This window comes from Myxocyprinus asiaticus, chromosome 39 (genome assembly GCF_019703515.2).
Source record: "Myxocyprinus asiaticus isolate MX2 ecotype Aquarium Trade chromosome 39, UBuf_Myxa_2, whole genome shotgun sequence".
Classification (NCBI taxonomy): Eukaryota; Metazoa; Chordata; class Actinopteri; order Cypriniformes; family Catostomidae; genus Myxocyprinus; species Myxocyprinus asiaticus.
The window spans coordinates 3507441-3531169 of record NC_059382.1 but is presented as its reverse complement, the minus strand read 5'-3'; the positions used below and the strand labels follow the sequence as shown (position 1 = coordinate 3531169).

Below are 23729 nucleotides of genomic sequence, written 5' to 3'. Positions count from 1 at the left end.
CTTTAAAGGGATAGTTCACCCAAAAATGAAAATTCTCTCATCATTTACTCACCCTTATGCCATCACAGATGTGTATGACTTTATTTCTTCTGCAGATTACAAACAAAGATTTTTAGGAGAATATTTCAGCTCTGTTGGTCCATACAATGCAAGTGAATGGGTGCCAAAATTTTGAAGCTCCAAAAATCACGTAAACATCATAAAGTAATCCATACGACTCCAGTGGTTAAATCATTATCAATATCTTTCTCACACACACCTATCATATCACTTCTGAAAATATGGATTAGAACACTGGAGTCATATGGATTACTTGTATGTTGCCTTTATGTGCTTTTTGGAGCATCACAATTTTTGCACCCATTCACTTGCATTGAATGGACCAACAGAGCTGAAATATTCTTCTAAAAATCATCATTTATGTTCTGCAGAAGAAAGAAAGTCATACACATTTGGGATGGCATGGGGTTGAGTAAATGATGAGAGAATTTTGATTTTTGGGTGAACTATTCGTTTAAAGTAAAGCAATAGTTTACCTAAAATGGAAATTCTGTCATCATTAACTCACCCCTCATGTCGTTCCAAACGTGTATAACTTTCTTCTGTGGAGCACGAAAGAAAGTTATTTACTATGTAATGTCCTAACATAGTGAAACACTTTAATGCTTAATAAAGTACCCAAAACTGTCTTACAAATAGTCCATGCTACTTGTGCATCACATTAGGCTTCTTAAGGCATACGAGCACTTTATATATACATATAATCTTAAGATTCAAAATGGGGGGTATAAAGCTTTACAAAAATTCACACTCTTTTTAGCTTAACTGTGTTTTTTATTACTGTAAATGTATTCAGACAATGACCTATTTCTACACTGAAGTAATGTAGCTGCCATATTGTTTACGAGTATACTTATAATTGTTTATACTTGATAATTGTTTCACCCATGTCCCAGACTTTCAATCTTGAAATAAAAAAAATCATCATTAAAATGTTAATAACCTTTTTAAAATGATAGTTTAAAGAGTGAAATAAGCATAAAGCATTTTAATGTTTACTGTGTGAAAATGATTTCTATCAGTTTTTCAAAAATTAAGACTGTCCCGCAGTTGTTGTCAATTAAGCCACTAATTAAGTTTTTTTTTTTTTTAAAGTTAGTGTACTTGTTAACCAAGAGGACAAACGTGTCAGTGAAAAGCATGCTTGAGATGAAATATGTGAAAAAACAAAGAAAAATCATAGGAAATGTCACATATGAGCAGAATATTTATTGGCTGTCATTTCCAACCAAGCTGTAATTTTGCCAAATGATGCAAAAAGTATAAGAATATTATATAACTGTGATTTAGGATACACAAAATGTTTGCTATAAAATCAGCCATAGCGAGGTAAAGGAGTTGGCAATTTTATTTAAAAAATGTTAAACATGTCTTTTCCATCAGCGTCATTTCCAGGACAGTATGCTATTAGACACAATACAGAATTTCAGATGTGGTGGAAATGACACTGTGGTGGGAATTGTCATGACTTTCATAAAAAAAAAAAAAAAAAATAAATAAATAAAAAAAAAAAAAAAAAAAAATATATATATATATATATATATATATATATATATATATATATATATATATATATATATATATATATATATATATATATATATATATATATATATATATATATATATATATATATAAATCTTATATGTAAAAACAAAAACACAAAAAATGTGAATGTGAAAAACACCCATATTAAACATGAAAAATAGAATATTTTAATGTACCTAACATTGTATAAGAATAACAAGTATTATTATTATTATTACTATTAATAACAGGTATATTATCTAAAGTAAAGTACAGAAAAAGTAAGAAAAAAGTACATATTTATTTACGATAATGAGCTCTCTCCAGTGCACGCCAATGTCAAGTAGTATTTGTAAATTTTTCAGCGCTGGCCAAAGTGGACCAATCACAGTGGTTTGTGGTGGCTGGCTGGGTAATGCAATGAATTTTTTTTTTTTGTTGTTTTTGCAATTTAAGATATGCTTTCAAATAGTTTCTTAAATAACAATCCTTAGAATAAATAGATTATAAAAATTATACTTTATTCTGTACAAATGTACATAATGAGATGTGATGGGCAGTATAGCTTCATGACAAATAGTGAAGCTATTAGCTAAACTACATTTCTGAGCAGCGAGACGGTAGCTTCGCTAGTTTTTAAAACAAGCAGCTTTTTCTGAAGTGTAGTGTTTAGCTTAGCTTAACCACATTTTCTGTTGAGTAGTTGGTAGCTTACCTAGCTACATTTTTTTGAATAGCTTGTCCAACACTGCTAATGAGACAAAAAACGTCCTAAGGTTTGATTGCAGTTCAATGGGGTTTCAGCTTTTTGAGCCACCCAGTACACCCTGATAGAATTATAGGGAAAGGGTGGAATTCCGAAAGCATATGTTGAATTCTCAATATGCATTATCTTAAATATCAGACCAAGCAGGTAAAATAATAAATGCAGTTATGCACAGTGTTGTGGAGTAACGGAATACATGTAACGGGATTACGTATTTAAAATACTAAATATAAGTAATTATAATTTTGATTTATTTATCACACATATACAGTGAAATTCTTTTGTTTTCACATATCCCAACCAAGCTGGGGTCAGAGTGCAGAGTCAGCCATGATATGGCACCCCTGGAGCAGATAGGGTCAAGGGCCCTGGTCAAGGGCCCAACAGTGGCATCTTGGCAGTACTGGAGCTTGAACCCCCAACCTTCTGAGCAGTAACCCAGAGCCTTAACCACTGAGCCACCACTGCCCCAACTGTGTTCTACTATAGTTACAATTTAAACAATTGGTAATTATAATACAGTTACATTCAAAAAGTATTTTGATTTGCATTTTATTGTCATTTGTTTCATTTAGTATTTAGTCCTTTCAGATGGAAAACATTTATACATATAAATTATGTGATCCACAGTGCATTTGAACAGAGGTGAAACACTTTCTTATGATGTGTTACATTCATACGAGCAGACAGAGAAGTACGTTTGAAGTAAGTAAGGAGCAGAAGAAATAGAAATAAACCTTGTGCAAATTGTCAGCTTTACACTAAGCTAAAATGCTATTTCTAGCCATTTTACATGCATGTTACCAGACATGATCATATTTTTTTTTTTTTACCAAGAAAATTCACGTTGGATCATAATTTTTGTTTTTTTTATAGTAAGACCTTTGATATTAGTGCAAAAATCGTATTCTTGATAATAATTTTTTGTATTGTTTTCCTGTAAAAATATCTAAAATTCCTTAAAACAAGATCAATTTGATTTATCTTGTTTTAGAAACAACACTAAATAAGATATTTAGTTTTTTCAGAGAATGTATTTTTAATGTGTATTTTGTCTTACTGTACTGGCAGAGTTTTTATAGTCAAAACAAGTGAAAAAATCTACCAGTGCTGAAGAAGTAATCCAAAGTATTTCGAATACGTTACTGACCTTGAGTAATCTAACGGAATACGTTACAAATTATATTTTACAGCATGTATTCTGTAATCTGTAGTGGAATGCATTTCAAAAGTAACCCTCCCAACCCTGGCAGTTATGCATTAAACATAGGTACTAGGAAAATATCTTAATATACATAGACCTCATTCTCTTCACACTACAATACAGTAGGTGGCGGTATGCACCTTTTCAGACGGTTTGGAACCCGCTAGAATCCCCCTGAAGAAGCCGATGTGGTCGCGGGCGGCGGCAGCATCAAAGCGGCAGTTTGGAGGGAGTTCTGAGAGCGCAAACTAAATTAAATCCAGATGAGAAGAAAGAGAACAAAAACTACAACAGGTAAAACGCTTTAAACAGGCAGCTAATAACAGAGGCTCAACTGAACTGAATAAAGACTGTTTGTATTGAATAGGTGTGTGCTGTTTACGTGCAGTTATTTACTGTTGCTAAATGTAGATGATTACATATTGTAAGCCACGTGATGATAGTGCATTTGCTAGAGATGTGGTTTACTTAACGAGCAGGAACCTGGAAATATCTTGGAAATGTATAATTGTGATGGCTAGGCCTGGAAAAGTCATGGAAATGGATCAAATCTTTAATAGAAGTTCCCTAAAGTGATGGAAATACCCCACGAGCACATTTGTTGCTATGCATTATTTATTTTACATTGAATTACATTGCCTTGTTATTTGTTGTGAGATGTCCATGGTTAGGTTTAGCCAAATACGTGAAGGCTTGGTCACATTCACAGATCACAAAATTCTGTTTCGCCCTAGAGCAGGTTGAAAGAAGCTTGTTCGCGTGATGTTTTTGCTTTTGCAAAGTTTAAGCGCGTGGCATTGTGAACAATCTTATCTCATGCGCTCGTGAATGCGCAATTATGAGCTATGGCGAAAAATAACTTTTCGTGCATTTAGAGTTATTTCCACAAAATCGTATGGTTTCAGAAGACTTGGAATATGACACACAAGCCGCATGGACTATTTTTATGAAGTCTTCGGGTCTTTTTAATGCTTTCATCAACTGCCATTGTGTTGAAATCAGCAAATGGAACATCCTTCAGAATTCCATAGAAGAGTGTTTGGACTGACATGAGGGTGAGTAAATGATGACAACTTTTAATTTTGCATTTTAAATAATCTATTCATTTGACAGCATTTATTTAGTCTGTGATAAATTATGTTTCGTGTAAAAGTAAAACAAAATTAAAAACACAGTTACACAATCGCTAAATGAAAAGTTAGAAGTTAAAACGCAAAATGTGGAAATTGTTTCGTGCAGACAAATGGCTATTTGTGTTTTTTTGGGAACAAAATATATTTTGTTCTATGTTTATTCTTTTATTAATCCATTAGACATTTTTTTATTTCTGGTTTCTTTTAATTTTGGTATTTCTTCATCTTTATTTTTTTTCCCTCCAAATATTGTGAAAGAGCTTTAAACCTAAATGTGTTCTTTGAAGAGATAATTCTCTCATTCCCTCATGATGCCCCAAACAAGCATGACTTCCTTTGTATTGCACAACACAAAAAAATATATTTTGAAGAATGTGTGATGTGCTGTTGTCCATACAATTTAAGTTTATTGGGTCCAAAACCTTCAAGCTCCGAAAAGGACTTAAAAGCAGCATGAAAGTACGGCTTGGCGATACGGCAAAAAAATTAAATGTAGTTTTTAAAAAAAAATTTTTAAAATAAAGGTAAACATAGACTGATGTATTGGTGCCGATAATTTAAAAAAACATTTTTTTTGTTTTTATATTGGTTATCGGCAAAGTATATGCCGAAAGTTGCAGAGAGTTTTTATTATTATTATTATTATTATTATTGTTATTAACAATCACGTAGAGATTTGCTGGACCTAAATCTTGCATCATTGCCAATATTATTTTTTTTTTATCCTCGCTTCATTGCATATTTTATTTTGATCAGATAGTTAAGTGTTCTAAATTGAAGCGAGGGCATGCAAAGAAAAATGGCGAAAGACTAAAATGTTTTTAACATTCTATAAATAAATGTTAAAAACTATCGGCCGATTAATCATTATCTGCCTTTTCCACCACCTTAGTCATCTTATCTGCAAAATTGGTCGACCTCTACTTTTAAATGTACGAGGCAAACCTGGATTAGAGAAATCAAAGTTCTTTTCACTGTAGGTGTGCAAGATAAATGCACAAAAATGTGCACCACACAGGAAGTAGTCAACATAGTGTAAATGTAAAATAAATGAAAATCTAATAAACCCAGATGTTCAGAATAAAAGTATAAAATAAGAAAAATGCAAAATACTTCTTAGCCAGTGCAGGTATTATTTTTTTATCTAAACCAGTAAGTCTATCTAGAAAGATTTCTAGAAATCAATATCTAGAAATTATAAAGTTTATCTATTAAGTACTCATTGTAAATAAAACCATTTGTATGTATAATCATAAACCCCTGCAGATAGAGTCCACACACATCAGAACATTTTCAGAGTAGACAAATAATTTTTTTCCCTGGGAAATGAACTTGCTTTACGGACGTGAAAAAATGTATGTGGGGGAAAAAAAAAAAACTCTGGAGCCAGCAGGCTTGACCTCTAAAACATAGGTGTGGTATCCATTAAGGCTGCATGATTGATTGAATTAAGTCTGAAATTGTGGCCAATTACTAAACAGCAAAAGGCTGTATTTAAAAATCTGTTAATCTGCATTCACCATTTTCAGTCCTCTGAAAACACTCTGAGCAGTGCAGCAAAATGAAATGATTTATCATTACAGTTCAACTCACAATGTTTGTCAAAAAGATTGCTTCCCAAATGTTGGCCATAGATGTAGACTACCCTTGAAACACATTACAGTACAAAGTAATAATTAGCGATCTATCTAAATCATCATGGTAAACAAAGGAGCAGTGTTTGATTCTCCCATATACAGCCTATCCATAAAATTTTAAATTAAGTGCCCAGAACTGTCACGTAACTAACGCTTTAATATAGGTATTAAAAGAAAGGAGACCATTCATCAACATGCACTAGAAGCCGAGGCCAGTTCTTATTAAGCAGGCATATACATCAGGGTTTCCGTGGGTCCTTAAGTTTTAAAATGTCTTAAATTCAATTTTTTAAAATTTAAGGCCATAAAAAGTCTTAAATGGTTTAACAAAAGTCTTAATTATTGTTTAAAGCTGTCTTAAATTTGGGGATGGAAAAACCGGGATCACGAAATGGCCTAATGTAATTATTAAACCGCAAAAAGCTGTGCTTTAATTAAATAAATATATAGTTTGTATGCGCTGTGCACTTCAAAGTGAAGACACGGCACTGTTGCACGTTCTCCGAGCACGCAGGGAGCTCATGATAGAGCGCTTCCGGCGGTTTCAGGGCGGTTCACAATCAGTGAATTACTGCTCATATTTGTTACATGACAATGTTTACTTTACAGTGTTTATATACTGTAGTAATACATTGCAGATGATTGTAAGAGTGTGTATTTTATTTCCCTTATCGGTTTCTGTGAGCAGCTGGGAGCATAGACATTTCAGAATAAGAGTCCCCGTTGAATTTTTGCTTGTTTATAGTTAAGTCTCAAGTATGCAACAAATCTTCACCTTTTTCTGGTTATTATTGGGACTTTTGCTTCTTGTTGCCTCTGTGTCTGTACCTGCCATTCTTAATACATTCAATAAATTAATATTAAAAAATATCAGCCAATTAATCAATTATTACCTTTCTTTCGACACATTGTATCAGCAAAATCCAATATCAGTCGACCTCTAATTCATATGTGTTGATATATTGGTTCATAAACCAATTTTAATATGGTCTGGTATGGACATACGGTATTATTTTATTTGTTCAAGTCTTAAAGGTCTTAAAAAGTCTTACATTTGATTTTAAAACCTGTGCAGCAACTGATACATGCATGATGAAGTTGAGCACTGTACAATCATATTGGGAATATTACAGGTGTCTTTTATATCAGTCTCCATATTGTTGATGTGTTACGTACATTTAGAGCGAGCACACATGTGCAGCTGATCAGATTGGGGGCAGCATCAAGCCAAGCGCTATGAAAATTTTTCTCTTCCTTATTCAGCCTTTGGTGGATTGACAACTATAGCGTTTGCAAATATTTTTACGCGAATCGACGATTAATTATTTTTTTTTTTTTTGTCAAAATGTACATTCAAATTAATCGAAAAAAATCGCCCAGCCCTACATAAAAGTAATCTGTGACTCGAGTTGTTTATTCCATGTCTTCTGAAGTCATTAGAGTGCTTTGGGTGAGAAACAGACCAAAATCTACGTTTTCATTGACTAAATATTGACATCCGTAGTCTCCTTGGCGCCTTCATGAGAAAAGCTCATTCACATGCCCTGCTTCCCAATCCGGAACCTACTGCCCTAAACGGTAACCGAGATACGAATTAGGGTGTCCCAAATCAGAGTATTTGGAAATGAGTGTCCCAAAGTTGCCCGTATGGTCTACTGTTTTGGTAGATTTCCAAAGTGTGGATCCGTGAACACTTTTTCGGCTAATATCGCCCACAATCTCTTGCTCGACGGAAGAAGAGTTGACCGTTCGCTTCAGAACTACAGTTGTCATAACGTGAAAAACTACAAACTTGGCGATGAGACCGGCGCCACATCTCTACTTCATCATGTTTTTACAACATAAGACAATATTAAATGTTACGTAAGTTTGTTTGAACGCTGTGAATAGCAACTACTTTGTTCTTGCTGATGGATGAAGATGCTGATCAGCTCATTAAATTGCAAACGATCAAGCAGCTCCATTTACAGTGATCATAAAAAGGTCTAAGTGATTAATAATCCTGATCTTACCATTATGCATTCTCTGATGCCCCCATTGAGAACCCCTACACATTATTTCAATATAAATGTATAGCTTATTAAGAAAAACTTCATTGTTAACTAGTCTACTGGATAATGTATTAGCAAAATTAACAGTAATTCCAGTCTAAGTCTTCAGAAAAAAAAAGAAACCAGTAATAATGATAATAATAATACATTATTATTATTTGTATTATTCTTATTGACTTTAAGAATTTTAAATACAACATTTGTAATATATCGTGCAACTTTAAAACCCTCTGGATTTATTTTTACTTTCTGAACTCTCCAGGAAGTCCTGTGTTTGTTTGTAGGCAAGTTCACAGTAGTTTAATTCGTTTATTAAAAAAGTTATTTAGACTTTGGTAAAATGCTCCTCTGGTGCCGTTCTAAATGCATATTATAAGTGAACTGAACTATTGAGCATCTACATCAGAGATGTTGTCCGTGAGTAGCACTCAAATATTGCACACCGCATGAAGGCTGAAAATAGCCGCGAGTGCATCACCAGCTTGCCTGTGCTTATGTGTGCGTGTCAACAGAGCAGCGCCTTTCACTAATGCGCAGGCGCTGTGCGTGCATACTGTATATTTACTTATTAAACACAGTCTTTTGCGATTCACAAAGCTATCCCATGTCTTGAAGTGGCTTTGAATAAAATGCACGAGTCATAACTACTTTAATGGTGTTTTTATGGTTCTTTTATATCAGTTTTGGTGCTTGACAGTAATGAACATGATACACAGTAGGCTATCGGATTTGGATAAGGCTCGTCGAACCGATACCCGATCTGCCTAAAAACATCAGTATCGGAGCCGATACCGATCCAGGTATCGGATCGATGCATCCATAGTTGTAATGATGTATTTGGTAAATACATCAAAGGTAAAATAAAGAAATAATGTGATCCAGCACAATGTCATTCATTTGTTCTGACTTTCCGACTTGGTATAACATTTAAGTATATAATAGAAGATCTTTACTTTAGTTGATGATGAACGATGAATTATAAGATCACATTTGAACTTCAAATATAACTGTGATCCTTGTTATATTTAATCTGCAACACATTGTGAACATCACACATTGTATAGACATAACGATAGGAAAAGAGATGAGTTTGGTTTGCATTAAATACATGCATGATTCTATCAAAATATTAGCGGCTCTCCACACAAAACACCCAGCGACAGATATTCAGTGACTCGCTGTTTGTTCTCCAATACGGTAGGAAACATATGATGATTGACAGGCCGATATACGGTGGCAGGATACTCGTAACAATGCAACTGAGGGGTTTTTGGTTACAAGATGCAATTTTATGACGTGATAATATGTCCCAAAACCCTTTTTTGCTAAACTCTATAGAGTAGACACTTTTCTGTCACAAAAAGATTGCACACTTTAGGGGCATAGTATAAAAAGGCGAATTGGGATGCAGCAACACTTCCACGTACTTGATGCATGCACAGAGCGCTGTAAACGAAGGCCTTCAATTTTGGTCTGTTTGTCACCCAAAGCAATCATATCACTTCAGAAGACATGAATTAAACCAACTGAGTCATATGGATTACCTTCATGCTGCCTTTTATGTCCTTTTTTGAACTTAGCATCTTAAAAATGAGGAGCATAGCATGCAATTATAGCCTTTTTTGTTTTTTTGGTTTCTTTAAATTTTGGTATTTCCTCCACCCATATGTTTGTGAATGGGGTTTTAAACACAGACATGTTCATAAATGTGTGAATAAAATGAGAATCTATAATAAAACAGGATTTCAAATTATTTCAGTGACTTGACTATTTTTTTTTATTTTGGCAGATCCTTTGGTCATCCATAACAGTGATGAAAATTCACACTTTCAGTGAAGCCACTCCCGCAACTATTTACCAATAAATACTGTGAATATTCCCATCATCCTACAAGAGAAGTGCTTCAGACCAGCAGGAAGAACTCCAGGTGTAACAACTGAAATTTTTGTCACATACAATGGAAAAGATGGAGTTTGTTTAAGAGAAAAGTGAGGACATGAGTTATTCAGAATCATGCAGAATGAAACTGAAACAGAATGAAGATACTGAGGAACAAAGAGGTTGGTGTTAATTAAAAAAATTATTTTTCTTTCATTATTGATTGCTTAGGAACATTCATGTAACAACCTCATACAGTTCACCAGATTTGGTGGCTGTAGTTAGAAAATCACAGGTTTAACCAAACAGATAATGATTAAGCAAATCTACAATCTAGTATCACATACAAATAGAAACTTGACCCCTGTTACTCTCTGCTATTGATATTTATTTTCATTTCATGTCACGTTTGTCTATATTTAATTTGATTGTTTATTTTAGACATAATGGAAGTGAAAGAGGAAAGTCAAGAACTGAATGAAGTGGAGGAGAAACATCAATATCAGAAGTCTTCAAACTTCACACAAGAAGAATTTCTTTCAAAGGAAAACTCGAAGAACAGAAGACAAAAACTCTTTCACCTGCCTTCAGTGTGGAAAGAGCTTCAGATTTAAATATATACTCGAGGAACACATGAGAATTGACACTGGATAAAAACCGTTCACATGCCCTCAATGTGGAAAAAGTTTCACGCATAAAAGACACCTAAGTGTTCACACTGAGGAGAAACCATACAAGTGCCCTCAGTGTGATAAAAGTTTTAAGTGTGAAAAGATCTTAAGAGGCACATGAGAATTCACTGTTTAAATAGAATTTCTTCAGGCGCACACTCAAAGCTTACATTTCGAGAATACTTTGTTTAGAGATGGGACAATATATTACAATTTGAAATATAACAAACCATATTGAGGCAAAATTCTAAATATTTCAAATTTCATTTTGAAAATTGCAACATTTTCTGTCCATGTAATCATAAATGAAATGACCCGTCAAACATCAATCTCCATATTCCTTTTTTCGTCACTAGAGCTGTTCAGGTTGTAGTCTAAAAGCATCTCGGTTACGTATGTAACCTTTGTTCCATGAGATGAAGGGAACGAGACATTGCATTACTAAGCTGATGCTATGGGGAGTGTCCTTCTACACAACCTAGTTGAAACCCTTCTACAATAACGTCAGGATTGGCTATGGTGTTTAAGCCCCGCCCTTTTAGGCGCAAAGCTGTCCGGTATAAAAGCTGGAAAGCAAACACCATTCCTCAGAATTTTCTGACTGAGGGACAAAGAGCACATCACTCTCACCTCAAAAAACCCTGAGTCCATAGTGCGGCCAGCTTATGTAATGTCTCGTTCCCTTCATCTCAGGGAACAGAGGTTACATATGTAATGGAGACGTTCCTTTACGATTTAGTGTCACTTGACATTGCGTCACTAAGTTGACGCTATGGGGAACAGAGTCCCATCACACCACACTACAGGACATAACCTTCCCAGAGATGAAACATGATGCCACATTCCTGCGGGACAGCGACCGACATGAGTATGCCACAAGTGAATGACCCTCATGGTGAGCCAGGAGGGGAACACTCAGAATATATATACACGGATCAGTCACAACATTAAAACCACCTGCCTAATATTGTGTAGGTCCCCCTCATGCCGCCTAAAGAGTGCCAACCCGCATCACAGAGTAGCATTCTGAGATGCTATTCTTCTCACCACAATTGTACAGAGTGGTTATCTGAGTTACCGTAGACTTTGTCAGTTTGAACTAGTCTGGCCATTCTCTGTTGACCTCTCTCATCAACAAGGCATTTCCATCTGCAGAGCTGCCCCTCACTGAATGTTTTTTTGTTTTGTTTTTGGCACCATTCTGAGTAAATTCTAGAGACTGTTGTGTGTGAAAATCCCAGGAGATCAGCTGTTACAGAAATACTCAAACAAGCACGTCAGGCACCAACAATCATCCATGCGATTATCTAATCAGCCAATCGTGTGGCTGCAGTGCGTAAAATCATGCAGATACTTGTCAGGAGCTTTAGTTAATGTTCACATCAACCATCAGAATGGGGAGGCCAAAGCACACACAATTCAACATAGTCCAGAGGCTTGAAGGGAGGCCCCGTGAGCGCATTTAGGACTAAGTTAGGTCCCAAGTCGGGACTGTAGCCGGACGAGGGGGGTTTAGCTGCCTCGCTGCCCTAAGGAACTTTATGATTATCATGTTTGCCTATAGAGGTGCCGGCTTCAGGTGCGTGACATGCAGATATAATCGCAAAATAAACTTTGAGCGTTGACGGTGTGAGCCCTGCGTCCAATCGCTTTTAAAGAAATGTACGAATTTCAGGTGTTGGGCAGATCAGTGGGTCTTTGCCATGTGAAAAGCACCAATTAGTGAACACATTTGATTTCAGTGCATAAAGGAGTCTCATGGACTGTGCTCTAGCCTGTAAAATGGTGTTCATAACCGATGTGATGATTCACAATGACAGAATGAAAAGCTCTCAAAGCTAGAAAGACAGCCAATAGCTCTAGGCGGTTGACGTGCCACGCCTGTTTCGCAACTGTCCAGGTGCCAAAAGTCGGGCGTCCATCACACACCGCGCCCCAACCTGTGTTGGATGCATCTGTGGTCAGCACTTTTCTTCTGAAAATTTGACCCAGCATAACACCCTGTTGGTAGGAGGCCAGCGCTGTCCATGGTGCTAGAGCAGGCGCAATGTGGAACATTGCTTGAGCCAGTACTGGAGAGGTCTCATGTGTAACAGACCTAATGGTATGACAGCGGATGCTGCTGCCATAAAATCCAGCATTCTCTGAAATGACTTCAGTGGTAATGTTTTCCCAGTTTGAACTGAGACAGACACCGAAGAATGGTCTGTACACGCTCATTCATGAGGTGCGTGCACATGCTCACAGAGTCGAGATGAACTCCTAGAAAGGACTCCCAAAAAGAGAATTTACTGGCTGGGGAAAAGTGTGCTTTTCGCCCAGCGGACATTCAGACCAGTGTTTTCGGATGGAATCGTGGAAGGCTGAACGCCGCTGAAATGGGGCAACCGACGTGCAAATGGATTGTATAACCATGTTCGATCATTTTTAGCACCCAATCAGAAATGGGCTTGGCACGTAAGGGCTTGCCTCGTATCCGTGAATGGGACAGAGGGCGATCTGGTTAGTTCATTAAATTATATAATACGCCGCTCACCATTGTGAAGTGATTGTGCATAATGTGTGGGCTTTGAAGTGGAAAAGAGCTCTTTATTGAGAAAGTGCGAGCATCTCACGCATGTGCAACGAGCGCTATACTCCTTCATACATTCTATGTTTGAATGTGAGACACATTCATTTGAAGTAACATTTCAACAACATTTTGAACAACAATATTCCTTTCTCGACAAACGGCAGTGGGGAAGAGGGGAACAGCATAGTGTAAGTACTTTGAATTGGACTAAACTGAAAAATTAGCTGTCATCAAACGAGTGATTTTGTTTTTATTTTTTATATTATTTATCTGTGTAATTTTTTTTCAACATCTGAAGTACCTTATTTTGTTGTGGATGTCCCAATGTGGATACAGAGAGCTGAATAAAATAATACAAATATATTTTGGTTGCATTTGAGGGCAAAAAAATGTAATTTATTGTGTAAAATAGGCACATTATATCGGAATATTGATCGCAGGCCCCTGAATCTAATCGTATCGTGGCAGACTTTGAAGTATCTGCAAATATTGGATCGTAGGCCAAGAGAATCGATTCAAGATCCTATCATGATGAAACGTCCGATTCACACCCCTCTTTTATTTATACAGCTCTGGAAAAATTAAGAGACCACTACAAAATTATCAGTTTCTCTGGATGTACTATTTATAGGTATGTGCTTGAACAAAATGAAAATATTTATTTTATTCTATAAAGTACTGACAACATTTCTCCCAAATTCCAAATAAAAATATTGTAAAGGAGAGCATTTATTTGCAGAAAATGACAATTGGTCAAAATAACAAAAAAAGATGCAGTGTAACTCGAATAATGCAAAGAAATCAAGTTCATATTCATTTTTAAACAAAAAACTAATGTTTTAACTTAGGAAGAGTTCAGAAATCAATATTTGGTGGAATAACCCTGATTTTCAATCACAGCTTTTATGCATCTTGGCATGCTCTCTACCAATATTTCACATTGCTGTTGGGTGACTTTATGCCACTCCTGGTGCAAAAATTCAAGCAGCTCAGCTTTGTTTGATGGCTTGTGGCCATCCATCTTCCTCTTGATCACATTCCAGTGGTTTTCAATGGGGTTCAGGTCTGGAGATTGGGCTGGCCATGACAGGGTTTTGATCCAGTGGTCCTACATCCACACCTTGATTGACCTGGATGTGTGGCATGGAGCATTGTCCTGCTGGAAAAAACAATCCTCAGAGTTGGGGAACATTGTCAGAGCATAAGGAAGCAAGTTTTCTTCCAGGATAACCTTGTACGTGGCTTGATTCATGCATCCTTCACAAAGACGAATCTGCCCAATTCCAGCCTTGCTGCAGCACCCTCAGATCATCACCGATCTTCCACCAGATTTCACAGTGGGTGCGAGACACTGTGGCTTGAAGGCCTCACCAGGTCCGTCTAACCATTAGATGACCAGGTGGAGGATCTAAGTCCACATTAAGATGCCGTTTTTGTCAGCGAAAACAAAGCTTTTTGAAAAAGTGGATAAATTTGAAAACGCCGTCTTCGCGTTGTAGTGTGGACTGGGAAAATGGATATATCTGAAAACGATTATGTATTTGTAGTCATGTGACACAGTCATGTGATCCATTCAAACAAAACAATCAAGATGGCAGCCCGTGTTACAGCGGCGCTGTTTTGCCTGATATTCACTTTGATAGCATTGTTAAAGATAAATGCTACTTTGTACAATCTTCACATTACATTCCTTCAAATATGATGGGAAGTGTACTCTGAGTTGGTGTCCGACGACGGAACACGAGGACAATTACGCTTCAGACCGTACTGCAACAGCGACTTTTCGCATGCACAGTAAGGGGATTAAAACATTTTCACATGTTCCCAAAATCACATTGTCAGTGATTTTGTCACTAGATGGCGCTAGTCTCTGTATTTCTTGTCACTAATGGCCGTTCCTACTGTTGTTGCTCTAATGCTATTTGTTGTCTCCACAACTGGCCATAGTTTAGAAATTCTGATCACTGATGAGTTATATTGCCAGTAAAACAAACATATAATTCTTATTTGACAAGGAATCATTTGTTTTGCCTCTAACAATGAACATACTGCAAGGGAAATTGTTTTTATATAAACTATAGCTGTGCTCAATTTATCCTATCATGAACAAGATGAACAATCTATTAATATATGAATTAAACTCACAATGTCGACAATTTCTTGTACATTATCCAATTTGATATGAAATCAGTTTACATGCCGCTAAAAATGAGCATTCTGGACAGGAAAGTGTTATAAACTGCAGCAAAACTCAATGCATAATATCAACACAAAGATCGATCTTTCAGTGCATCAATCAAACTCGCTCAGAATGCTGACAATTTCTGACATGGTTTTCCACGCATCACTGTTTTATTATATCCATCTAAGTAGTAACAGAAACATGATATAGAACAGTGAAATTGATGACAACAACAACTCCGTCTTTCCTGCACTCGTCTCTATTATCTCACAGGAGACGGATGACTGTTTTTCTCATTGGTTATCACTGTGCGATATTGCTCTGCATATGCATAAAGTTTAACTTTTCTCAACTTTGTCACATCTCTTGACACGCCCACATCCTGTCGCCAACAGTCGCTGTCGCTCGAGTTGCCGGAAGTCGCCAGCTCACGTTGAAAATTAATGGTCTCCTGTCGCATCCAGTGACAAAATCGTTGACTGTGAATGGGACTTCACTGTGGATGAGCAACTTTTGGAAAACGCTTAAAAACAGACGGAGATCGTTTCGAAAACGCCGTTTTCAAATGTATCTGGATTAATGTAGACGTAGCCCTAGACTCATAAAGTGAAGGTTAGTTTGGCAACATTTTTGCAAATTGACTTATGTGCCAAATTCTACGTTTCGGTGTAGTTTGCTGGTGAAATTAACACTAGAGGTACTACAACAACTGTGCGTTTTATTCACTTTCAAACATATCACGACTACAGTGGCTAATTATGACTTAAACACTTTTTTTCGCACTGTTACACACATTGCTATGTTATGACATTGAAACACATTTACTCATTTCATTCTCATTTTACTCACTTTTTTCATTTGAAAATCGATACATTTTAACACTTGTATTACAGACTCACCTACATTTACATAATTATTCCAATGTGATTAGCTTCCACGGTAGCTCACCTTGCTGAGTGTTTGGACTTGAGACTTAGATATATGCGGTTTGAGACCAGTCAAGCATGCAAGCTGACACGTGAGATGAGAGTGTAATTGCAGCAACACGAGATGACGTGGTTGCTTCTGAAATTGTGCTTTTCATTTCTCACTTTATTTTTGGACACTATTGGTTAGGTTCAGGTTAAAGTTTAAGATTAGGGAGGTATGTTTTACTTATTAAAATCTCCATCTAATATTCACCTTAAAAACCTTGTCTGAATACAACACCGTTTCACTTGCTTTTTGTGCCTTCCGCTGGATATTTCACCTGGAAATTGCAGCCAAATCTGTAATAAGGCACATAATTCCATTTTGCAATAATTTTTTTCCATGGTTACTAAATGTTCATGAGACCAGGCTGCATTAGAAAGTGAAGTGTGATTGGTTTAACATGTCAGTCAGACATTTCATATCTGAATGAGTGGTTCTTGGCCAGAATAAGATGATGAAATATGCCGAAGATTACAGCATGAAACTTTTTGTCTAGTTGGGATAGAAGAGGACTGGTCTGTTTACTTCAAACACTGCCAGGACGGCTGATCACAGTGCTTGTTGTGTTGTTGTATGTGTTTGCAGTGAATGGAACCATTGTTTATGCTGAAATGGGCCCTCACCTGATTTTGTCACGGTCAATTCACGGGTGCCCTTCAGTGTCGCCATTTCACGTATATGACATGCAGAGTGATCTACAGTGCACGTTCAGGCCATATTTAATTTCACATGACTGTGTGCGGTTTCCCCGAGACAACAAAGTTCTACCTGGTCCTCCGACTTGGGAAATTACCAATCATAGTTTAGAATTTGGGGTGGCACCTGTGGTCCAAACTGGACATGCCCCTGCTTTCTGCTTTTGATGTTTATTTTGTTTCATGTCACGTTTGTCTATTTTTAATTTGGCAATTTATTGTTTATTTTAGACATCATGGAAGTGAAAGAAGAAAGTCAAGAACTGAATGAAGTGGAGGAGAAACATCAGTATCAGAAATCTTCTAACTTCATACAAGAAGAAGAATCTTCTAGTTGCTCACAGACGGCGAAGAATTCCTCACAAAGGAGAACTAGAAGAACAGAAGCCCAAAACTCTGTCACCTGTCCTCAGTGTGGAAAGAGTTTAGCACTTAAAAACCTTAAGAAACACATGGGAATTCACACTGGAGAGAAACCGTTCACCTGTCTTCAGTGTGGAAGGAGTTTCAGATCAAAAGAACAGCTGAAAAGTCACATGAGAATTCACACTGGAGAAAAGCCATACACATGCCCTCAGTGTGGAAAGAGTTGTTTGCATAAATCAAATCTTAAAAGTCACATAAGAATTCACACTGGAGAGAAGCCTTTTACATGCTCTCAGTGTGGATGGCGTTTCAGACTAAAAGAACATCTGAATAGTCACATGAACGTTCACACTGGAGTGAAGTCTAATACATGTCATCAATGTGGAAAAATTTTCACACGTGCACAGTCTCTGAAAAATCATCTACGCGGGCACACTGATGAAAGGCCATTTAACTGTGATCAGTGTGGTAAAAGATTTATATTGCAGTCACGGCTAACAGCACACCTACGAATTCATGCAAATGAAAAGCCTTACTCATGTTCATTTTGTGGAAAGAGTTTTTTACAGCTGAGCTCTTGGAAAGATCACGAGAAAATACATACTGGTGTAAAAGATCATGTGTGCTCTTATTGTGGGAAGGGCTTCATTACAGCCAGCCATTTGAAAAGGCACCTGAGAATTCATACTGGAGAGAAACCTTACAAGTGCTCATATTGTGACAAGAGATTCACTCTGTCAGGAGACATGAAATCACATGAGAGAATTCATACTGGAGAGAAACCTTACAAGTGCTCACATTGTGATCAGAGTTTCACTTATTTAGTGCAACGGAAAGCACATGAGAGGATTCATACTGGAGAGAAACCATCCCACAAGCCCTCGAAGTTTCACCCGATCAAGGAGTCTTCGCGCTAGCTGTAAAAGTGAGCAAAGTTGATCTTCGGGTTCAATGCTTTCCAGTAAATGGCATAAGATTAAAGGCATAATTCAGCCGAAAATAATTTACTCACCCTCATGTCATTCCCAGTGACTTTTCTTCTGCAGAGCACAAAAGGAAATAATTTAATAAATGTCCTGTCGCCTGACTTCAATACAATGGCAGTACATATGTAGAAACTCACTTCAATGTTGTGTCGCCTGAAAAAATGAAGTTTGATGTTATCAACAGAGCTGTCGTTAGATTTCTGTGCTGTTATGGACATTATAAATGATTTGATTTAAAGGGAGAGTTCACCCAAAAATGAAAATTCTCTCATCATTTACTCACACTCATGCCATCCCAGATGTGTATGATGGTCTTTCCTCTGCAGAACACAAATGAAGATTTTAAGAAGAATATCTCAACTCTGTAGGTCTATACAATGCAAGTGAATGGTGGCCAGAACTTTAACCTTGTGTGATCCTGTGTCCTTCTGCATGGACATTGTGTTTTAATTTTTCAAGAGCATGAAAAAAACAGTCTGAATTGAAAATAACATTATTAGTCACATTTAGAACCATAAATAGAATTCTGTCATTACACATCTGTTAGTGTACTGTTCGATATTTTAATTGGACTTGGACTAAATGGATTTTTGTTAGCAGATGTGGACATACATGGTTTTCTTATCATGGGTTCCAGTGGCGCGTGTTCAGTTACAGACTCAAGTCTAACTGTTCATGTTCCCAGAACTCAGTTGGTAGGTTATCGATTGCTAGAGAATTTCATTTTGGATATAATCTTTTTAGCGTTTTCCGGGTCCAATGCATAAATTGCCTGTCAAAGATGGAAATGTATGGCTGGTATAGTCTACTTTTTAAAGCCACCTGACATTGTGTGTGCATGAATGGCTTTGGTTGTCAGGGAAATAACAGAGCCAGTGCGATGTAGACAATCTCTTCACTACACTTCGGCTGGACAGCTGAGGTAAATTAGTTGGCACTCTTTAAAACATAATGGTGGGACATACGCAGTTTTGACGGAAACTTCTCAAGGCCAATGGAGGTACTTGTTAAACAAATAGCCTGATTAAACATCTTTTCATTTATCATTTTGATTCACAATTCAAACAGTAGGAAGAGGTCATTCGGCACATTCCATTTATGGTAATAAAGTCAAAATTACCAAAAGTGGAGATATGATTTTTTTCATCGGACAGTGACAATATGCTATCTATAATTTAATTTAAACTGACTGATCTCATTTCAGAAGACTCTGGGCTGTCAGTAAAGGGTTAAACTTTTGATACACAAGAGTCATGTGACAAAACAACATGGATATTCTTCTAAAAAAAAATCATAATTTGTGTTCTGCAGAAGAAAGTCATACACATCTGGGATGGCATGAGGGTGAGTAAATGATGAGAGTGCACCATTTTTGGGTGAACTATCCCTTTAAAAGTGAATAAGGACTTAAATTACAAACTGTTCATCATACAAGTGATTACATGCAGTCAGAAGACTTGCTATATGATGCACAAGCTTCTCACAAAAGGGTTTTATAATCTAAAATATGAATTCTCTAAAATTACCTCTAGTTGTGAAATTTCTCCTTGTTCATCAAAGGAAATTTAAGAATGGCAATAGTATAATTAGTTCATAAAAATGTTGCTATTGAATTTTATAGGATGTTTTTCTTTCATAATGGGAAGTGGCATGGTTTAAGTTAATTTTATTAGTTTTATAGTATTTGGCAACATCGCTGACAACATCAGTTTGTTATTTCTCCATCCATGTCTTTAACAACTTACATTTACATATATTCATTTAGCAGACGCTTTTATCCAAAGCGACTCACAAATGAGGAGAACAACAGAAGCAAATGATCCTAAGGACGCAGTAGTAACACAAGTGCTGTAATACAAGTTTCAAATTGTTTAGAGAAGTACCCCTGGCAAGGAGGACAAGAGTTTTATTTTATTTTATTTTTATATGTATAAAAAAGAAGAGAGTGCACTAAAGGGGTTCGGTCAAGTTCTCACGGAAGTGTTGTGTCTTTAGATGCTTTTTGAAGGATGTTAGAGAATCAGCTGCTCGGGTGGAGTTTGACAGGTCATTCCACCAGCGAGGAACAGTTGAAGTGAAAGTCCTGAACAGTGGTTTTTTGCTTCTTTGAGATGGCACTACGAGGCGCCTGTTACCCACAGAATGCAAACTTCTGTAGGGGACGTAGACCTGAAGTAGGGAGTGAAGATAGGGGAGTGCAGAGCCAGGGGTTGTTCTGTAACCAAGCGTCAATGCCTTGAACTTAACACGAGCAACCATTGGCAGCCAGTGTAGTTTGATGAATAGAGGCGTGACATGCGCTCTTTTGGGCTCGTTGAAGACCAATCGCGCTGCTGCATTCTGGATCAATTGCAGAGGTTTGACTGTACATGCAGAAAGGCCTGCCAGAAGACCATTGCAGTAGTCCAGCCTGGATAGCACAAACACCTGTGCGAGGAGTTGTGTGGCATGCTCAGATAGGAAGGGCCGTATTTTCCTGCTGTTGTACAGAGCGAATCTGCACGATTGGGCTGTCTTTGCGATGTGGTCCATGAAGTTTAACTGATCGTCGAACACAACCCCAAGATTTCTGGCTGTCTTGGATGGTGTGATCGTTGACATGTCTAGTTGAATGGTGAAATTGTACTGGACTGCTGGGCTCACTGGAATCACAAGAAGTTCGGTTTTAGCGAGGTGGAGTTGGAGGTGGTGTTCTTTCATTCAACATGAGATGTCTACCAGGCAGGCTGAGATATGTGCAGCTACTGTAGGATCGTAATGCTGGAATGAGAGGTAGATTTGTTTTATCAGCGCAGCAATGGTAGGAAAAACCATGTGCCTGAATGACAGATCTCAGAGATGACATGTATATGGAGAAGAGGAGGGGCCCAAGTACTGAACCCTGAGGTACTCCAGTAGCTAGTTGGTGAGACTTAGACCACTCCCCTCCAAGACACCCTGAAGAACCTACCTGAGATGTTGAAGTCACCAAGCACAACAAGTGGGCTACCATCCTCAGGGAAGGATGATAGAAACACATCCAGCTCCTCCATGAAATTTCCATGTTGACCTGGAGGGCGATTATATAACTACAAAATGGATTTTAACAGGATGGGTAATAGTAACTGCATGTAGTTCAAAGGAGTTTTTGTCACACAGAGACGACAGGGGAGTACATTTCCATGCATTGGAGATAAGCAAACCTGTTCCCCCACCCCTCCCAGTGTGACAGGGGTGTGGGAGAAAGTGAAGTTAATTTTGTATTAATAATAGCTGTTGAATGGCATTGAGAAATGAAAAGACCTGCTTGCAATGACATTAAGGGGGCTTTCACACTGGGCACGTTTGCTGTGGTCCGATTCCGAGTGCGATTGTTCCCGGTGCCCCCCGCAGCTTTGGTCTGGTTTCACACTCACTTGATTCTATCGAACCTCGGTCCATTTGTGTTCATTTTACGTCATCACAAACACGCATGGAGAACACAATGTGACTCTTCATACTTTTTGTTTTTTTGTTATTTTGGTCCATTATGCACAGGAGAGTGAGCGACAACAGCGTATGTGCACGCTTCATGGTGTAACTCATCAGATGTCCAGGGGAAGGCGGCTTGCTGCTGCTCGCAAACGGCATTTTTTGAGGAGACAGCTGATTGCAAGGAATTAATTTGCATCTTTGTTTACACGGCACGCTTACATTTGTGTCCAAGGTGAAGTTATCGCCACTGTCATCTCCTATTATACCCTATATTTATAACCTATAATAGTATTTATATATAGTATTTATAAGGTGTATAGATAGATAGACAGATGTCGTCATCAGCTAAAACGCATGCGCAGGTTACTTCCTGAACGAGTGCGCACCTGAGTCTGAGTTGCTTTCACATTCACGTGAATCGCGCTACAGTTCCATTGCAACCGAACTCAGACCACCTACAGGTAGTCTCGGGTTCGGTGCCACGGTGCGCTCCCCGGTCCGCATGACAGCTTTCACATTACCAATTTTTCATGCGAACCGTGCTGTGTTTCGAACTAAACTGCCAGTGTGAAAGCACCCTAAGATACAGAGTGCAGAAATCTTAGAGTGGCTGAATATATGTTTATGGAAAAATTTCATTTTTGTCACACCAGTATTTCTGCTATGTAATTTGTTTGCATTAATCATTCAAGCTGCATGTGTGCGTGTGCGAGTTCTTATTTGAATGTGGTGCATTACTGTCATTCACTTGCCTCATTAGGCCACAGATGCTGATTGTACATGAAAATATCAGAAATAAATAAGGAGCGAAATCTTGTGTTGTTCAGATCTTTTTCAATTTATAGTTAAATAGAATTTCTTCAATCGCAGACTCAACAATTTTGCGAATGGGGCAGCCGTAGAAATAGCCGACTTCCAGATCAGTGCTATAAACAACTGAACTATAATATTTGATATTTTAATTAATATAACTGCATGTCTTTTCAAAACAATGGCAGTGGATAGTGCCGCACTTTAAAGCTTAAAAAAGGACTCAAAAGTATTACATAGATAGTCTATGTGGCTCATGCATCAGATTCCAAGTTTTCCAAAAACACTTTTTTTTTCTTTTTTTAGGGTTTGCAGTGAAAATCTTGAGGTTAATTAGTGCATGAGAGCAGCTTGAGTTGTTTTCAAGCATTAAACAATGCAAGTTCCCTAGTGAAGATGCGAGCCACTGTGGAAAAAAAAAGCTTCTCTCATTGCGCTCGTGAACATAAAATGGACTTCAAGATGTTTGCAGCCAAAATCATGTGCCACATATGTATATGAGATTGAGTTGAAATTTTCCTTTCTTTTTTTTCTATCACTGGTATTAGGGAGAAATATAGCCCATATATACCAAATACAACCCAAAATGTACCCTAAATGCTCTCAATGATGTTCAGTTAATTTACAGCAAATAATTTCAGACCTCTTCTAATTATTCTGACATGTTTGCGGCATTGACGTCAAAAGACCTGTCATGGCCATCACTTTAATGGAGCTGCTGAAAAGGCCATTTGTATTATAAAAAAATAAAGTGTTTAACTAAAAG

At 37.3% G+C, this 23729-nt stretch overlaps 1 protein-coding gene across 4 annotated transcripts; it reads left to right on the top strand.

Moving 5' to 3' along the window:
• The first annotated feature begins 3725 nt into the window (after nucleotides 1–3725).
• Nucleotides 3726–22956, top strand: LOC127429608 (gastrula zinc finger protein XlCGF8.2DB-like). Of its 4 annotated transcripts, XM_051678733.1 has the most exons (5): nucleotides 3755–3851; nucleotides 4463–4612; nucleotides 10168–10438; nucleotides 10698–11822; nucleotides 17580–22956. In XM_051678733.1, exons 4-5 carry the CDS (start codon nucleotides 11759–11761, stop codon nucleotides 18629–18631), a joined length of 1116 nt encoding a protein of 371 aa, XP_051534693.1. In that variant the 5' UTR covers nucleotides 3755–3851; nucleotides 4463–4612; nucleotides 10168–10438; nucleotides 10698–11758; the 3' UTR covers nucleotides 18632–22956. The 4 variants fall into 4 exon arrangements, with proteins under 4 accessions (XP_051534692.1, XP_051534694.1, XP_051534693.1 ...); XM_051678732.1 differs by lacking the exon at nucleotides 4463–4612 and having other exon boundaries at nucleotides 3726–3851; XM_051678734.1 differs by lacking the exons at nucleotides 4463–4612; nucleotides 10168–10438; nucleotides 10698–11822 and having other exon boundaries at nucleotides 3749–3851.
• Nucleotides 22957–23729: the final 773 nt, after the last annotated feature.

What these genes read in the sequence shown, in the direction of transcription:
- LOC127429608 (XM_051678731.1), top strand. Translation starts at nt 15,158, where the DNA reads ATGCTACTTTGTACAATCTTCACATTACATTCCTTCAAATATGATGGG. An exon ending in AGCGACTTTTCGCATGCACA is followed by an intron (nt 15,294 to 17,579) that starts GTAAGGGGATTA and finishes TGTTTATTTTAG; the next exon opens with ACATCATGGAAGTGAAAGAA.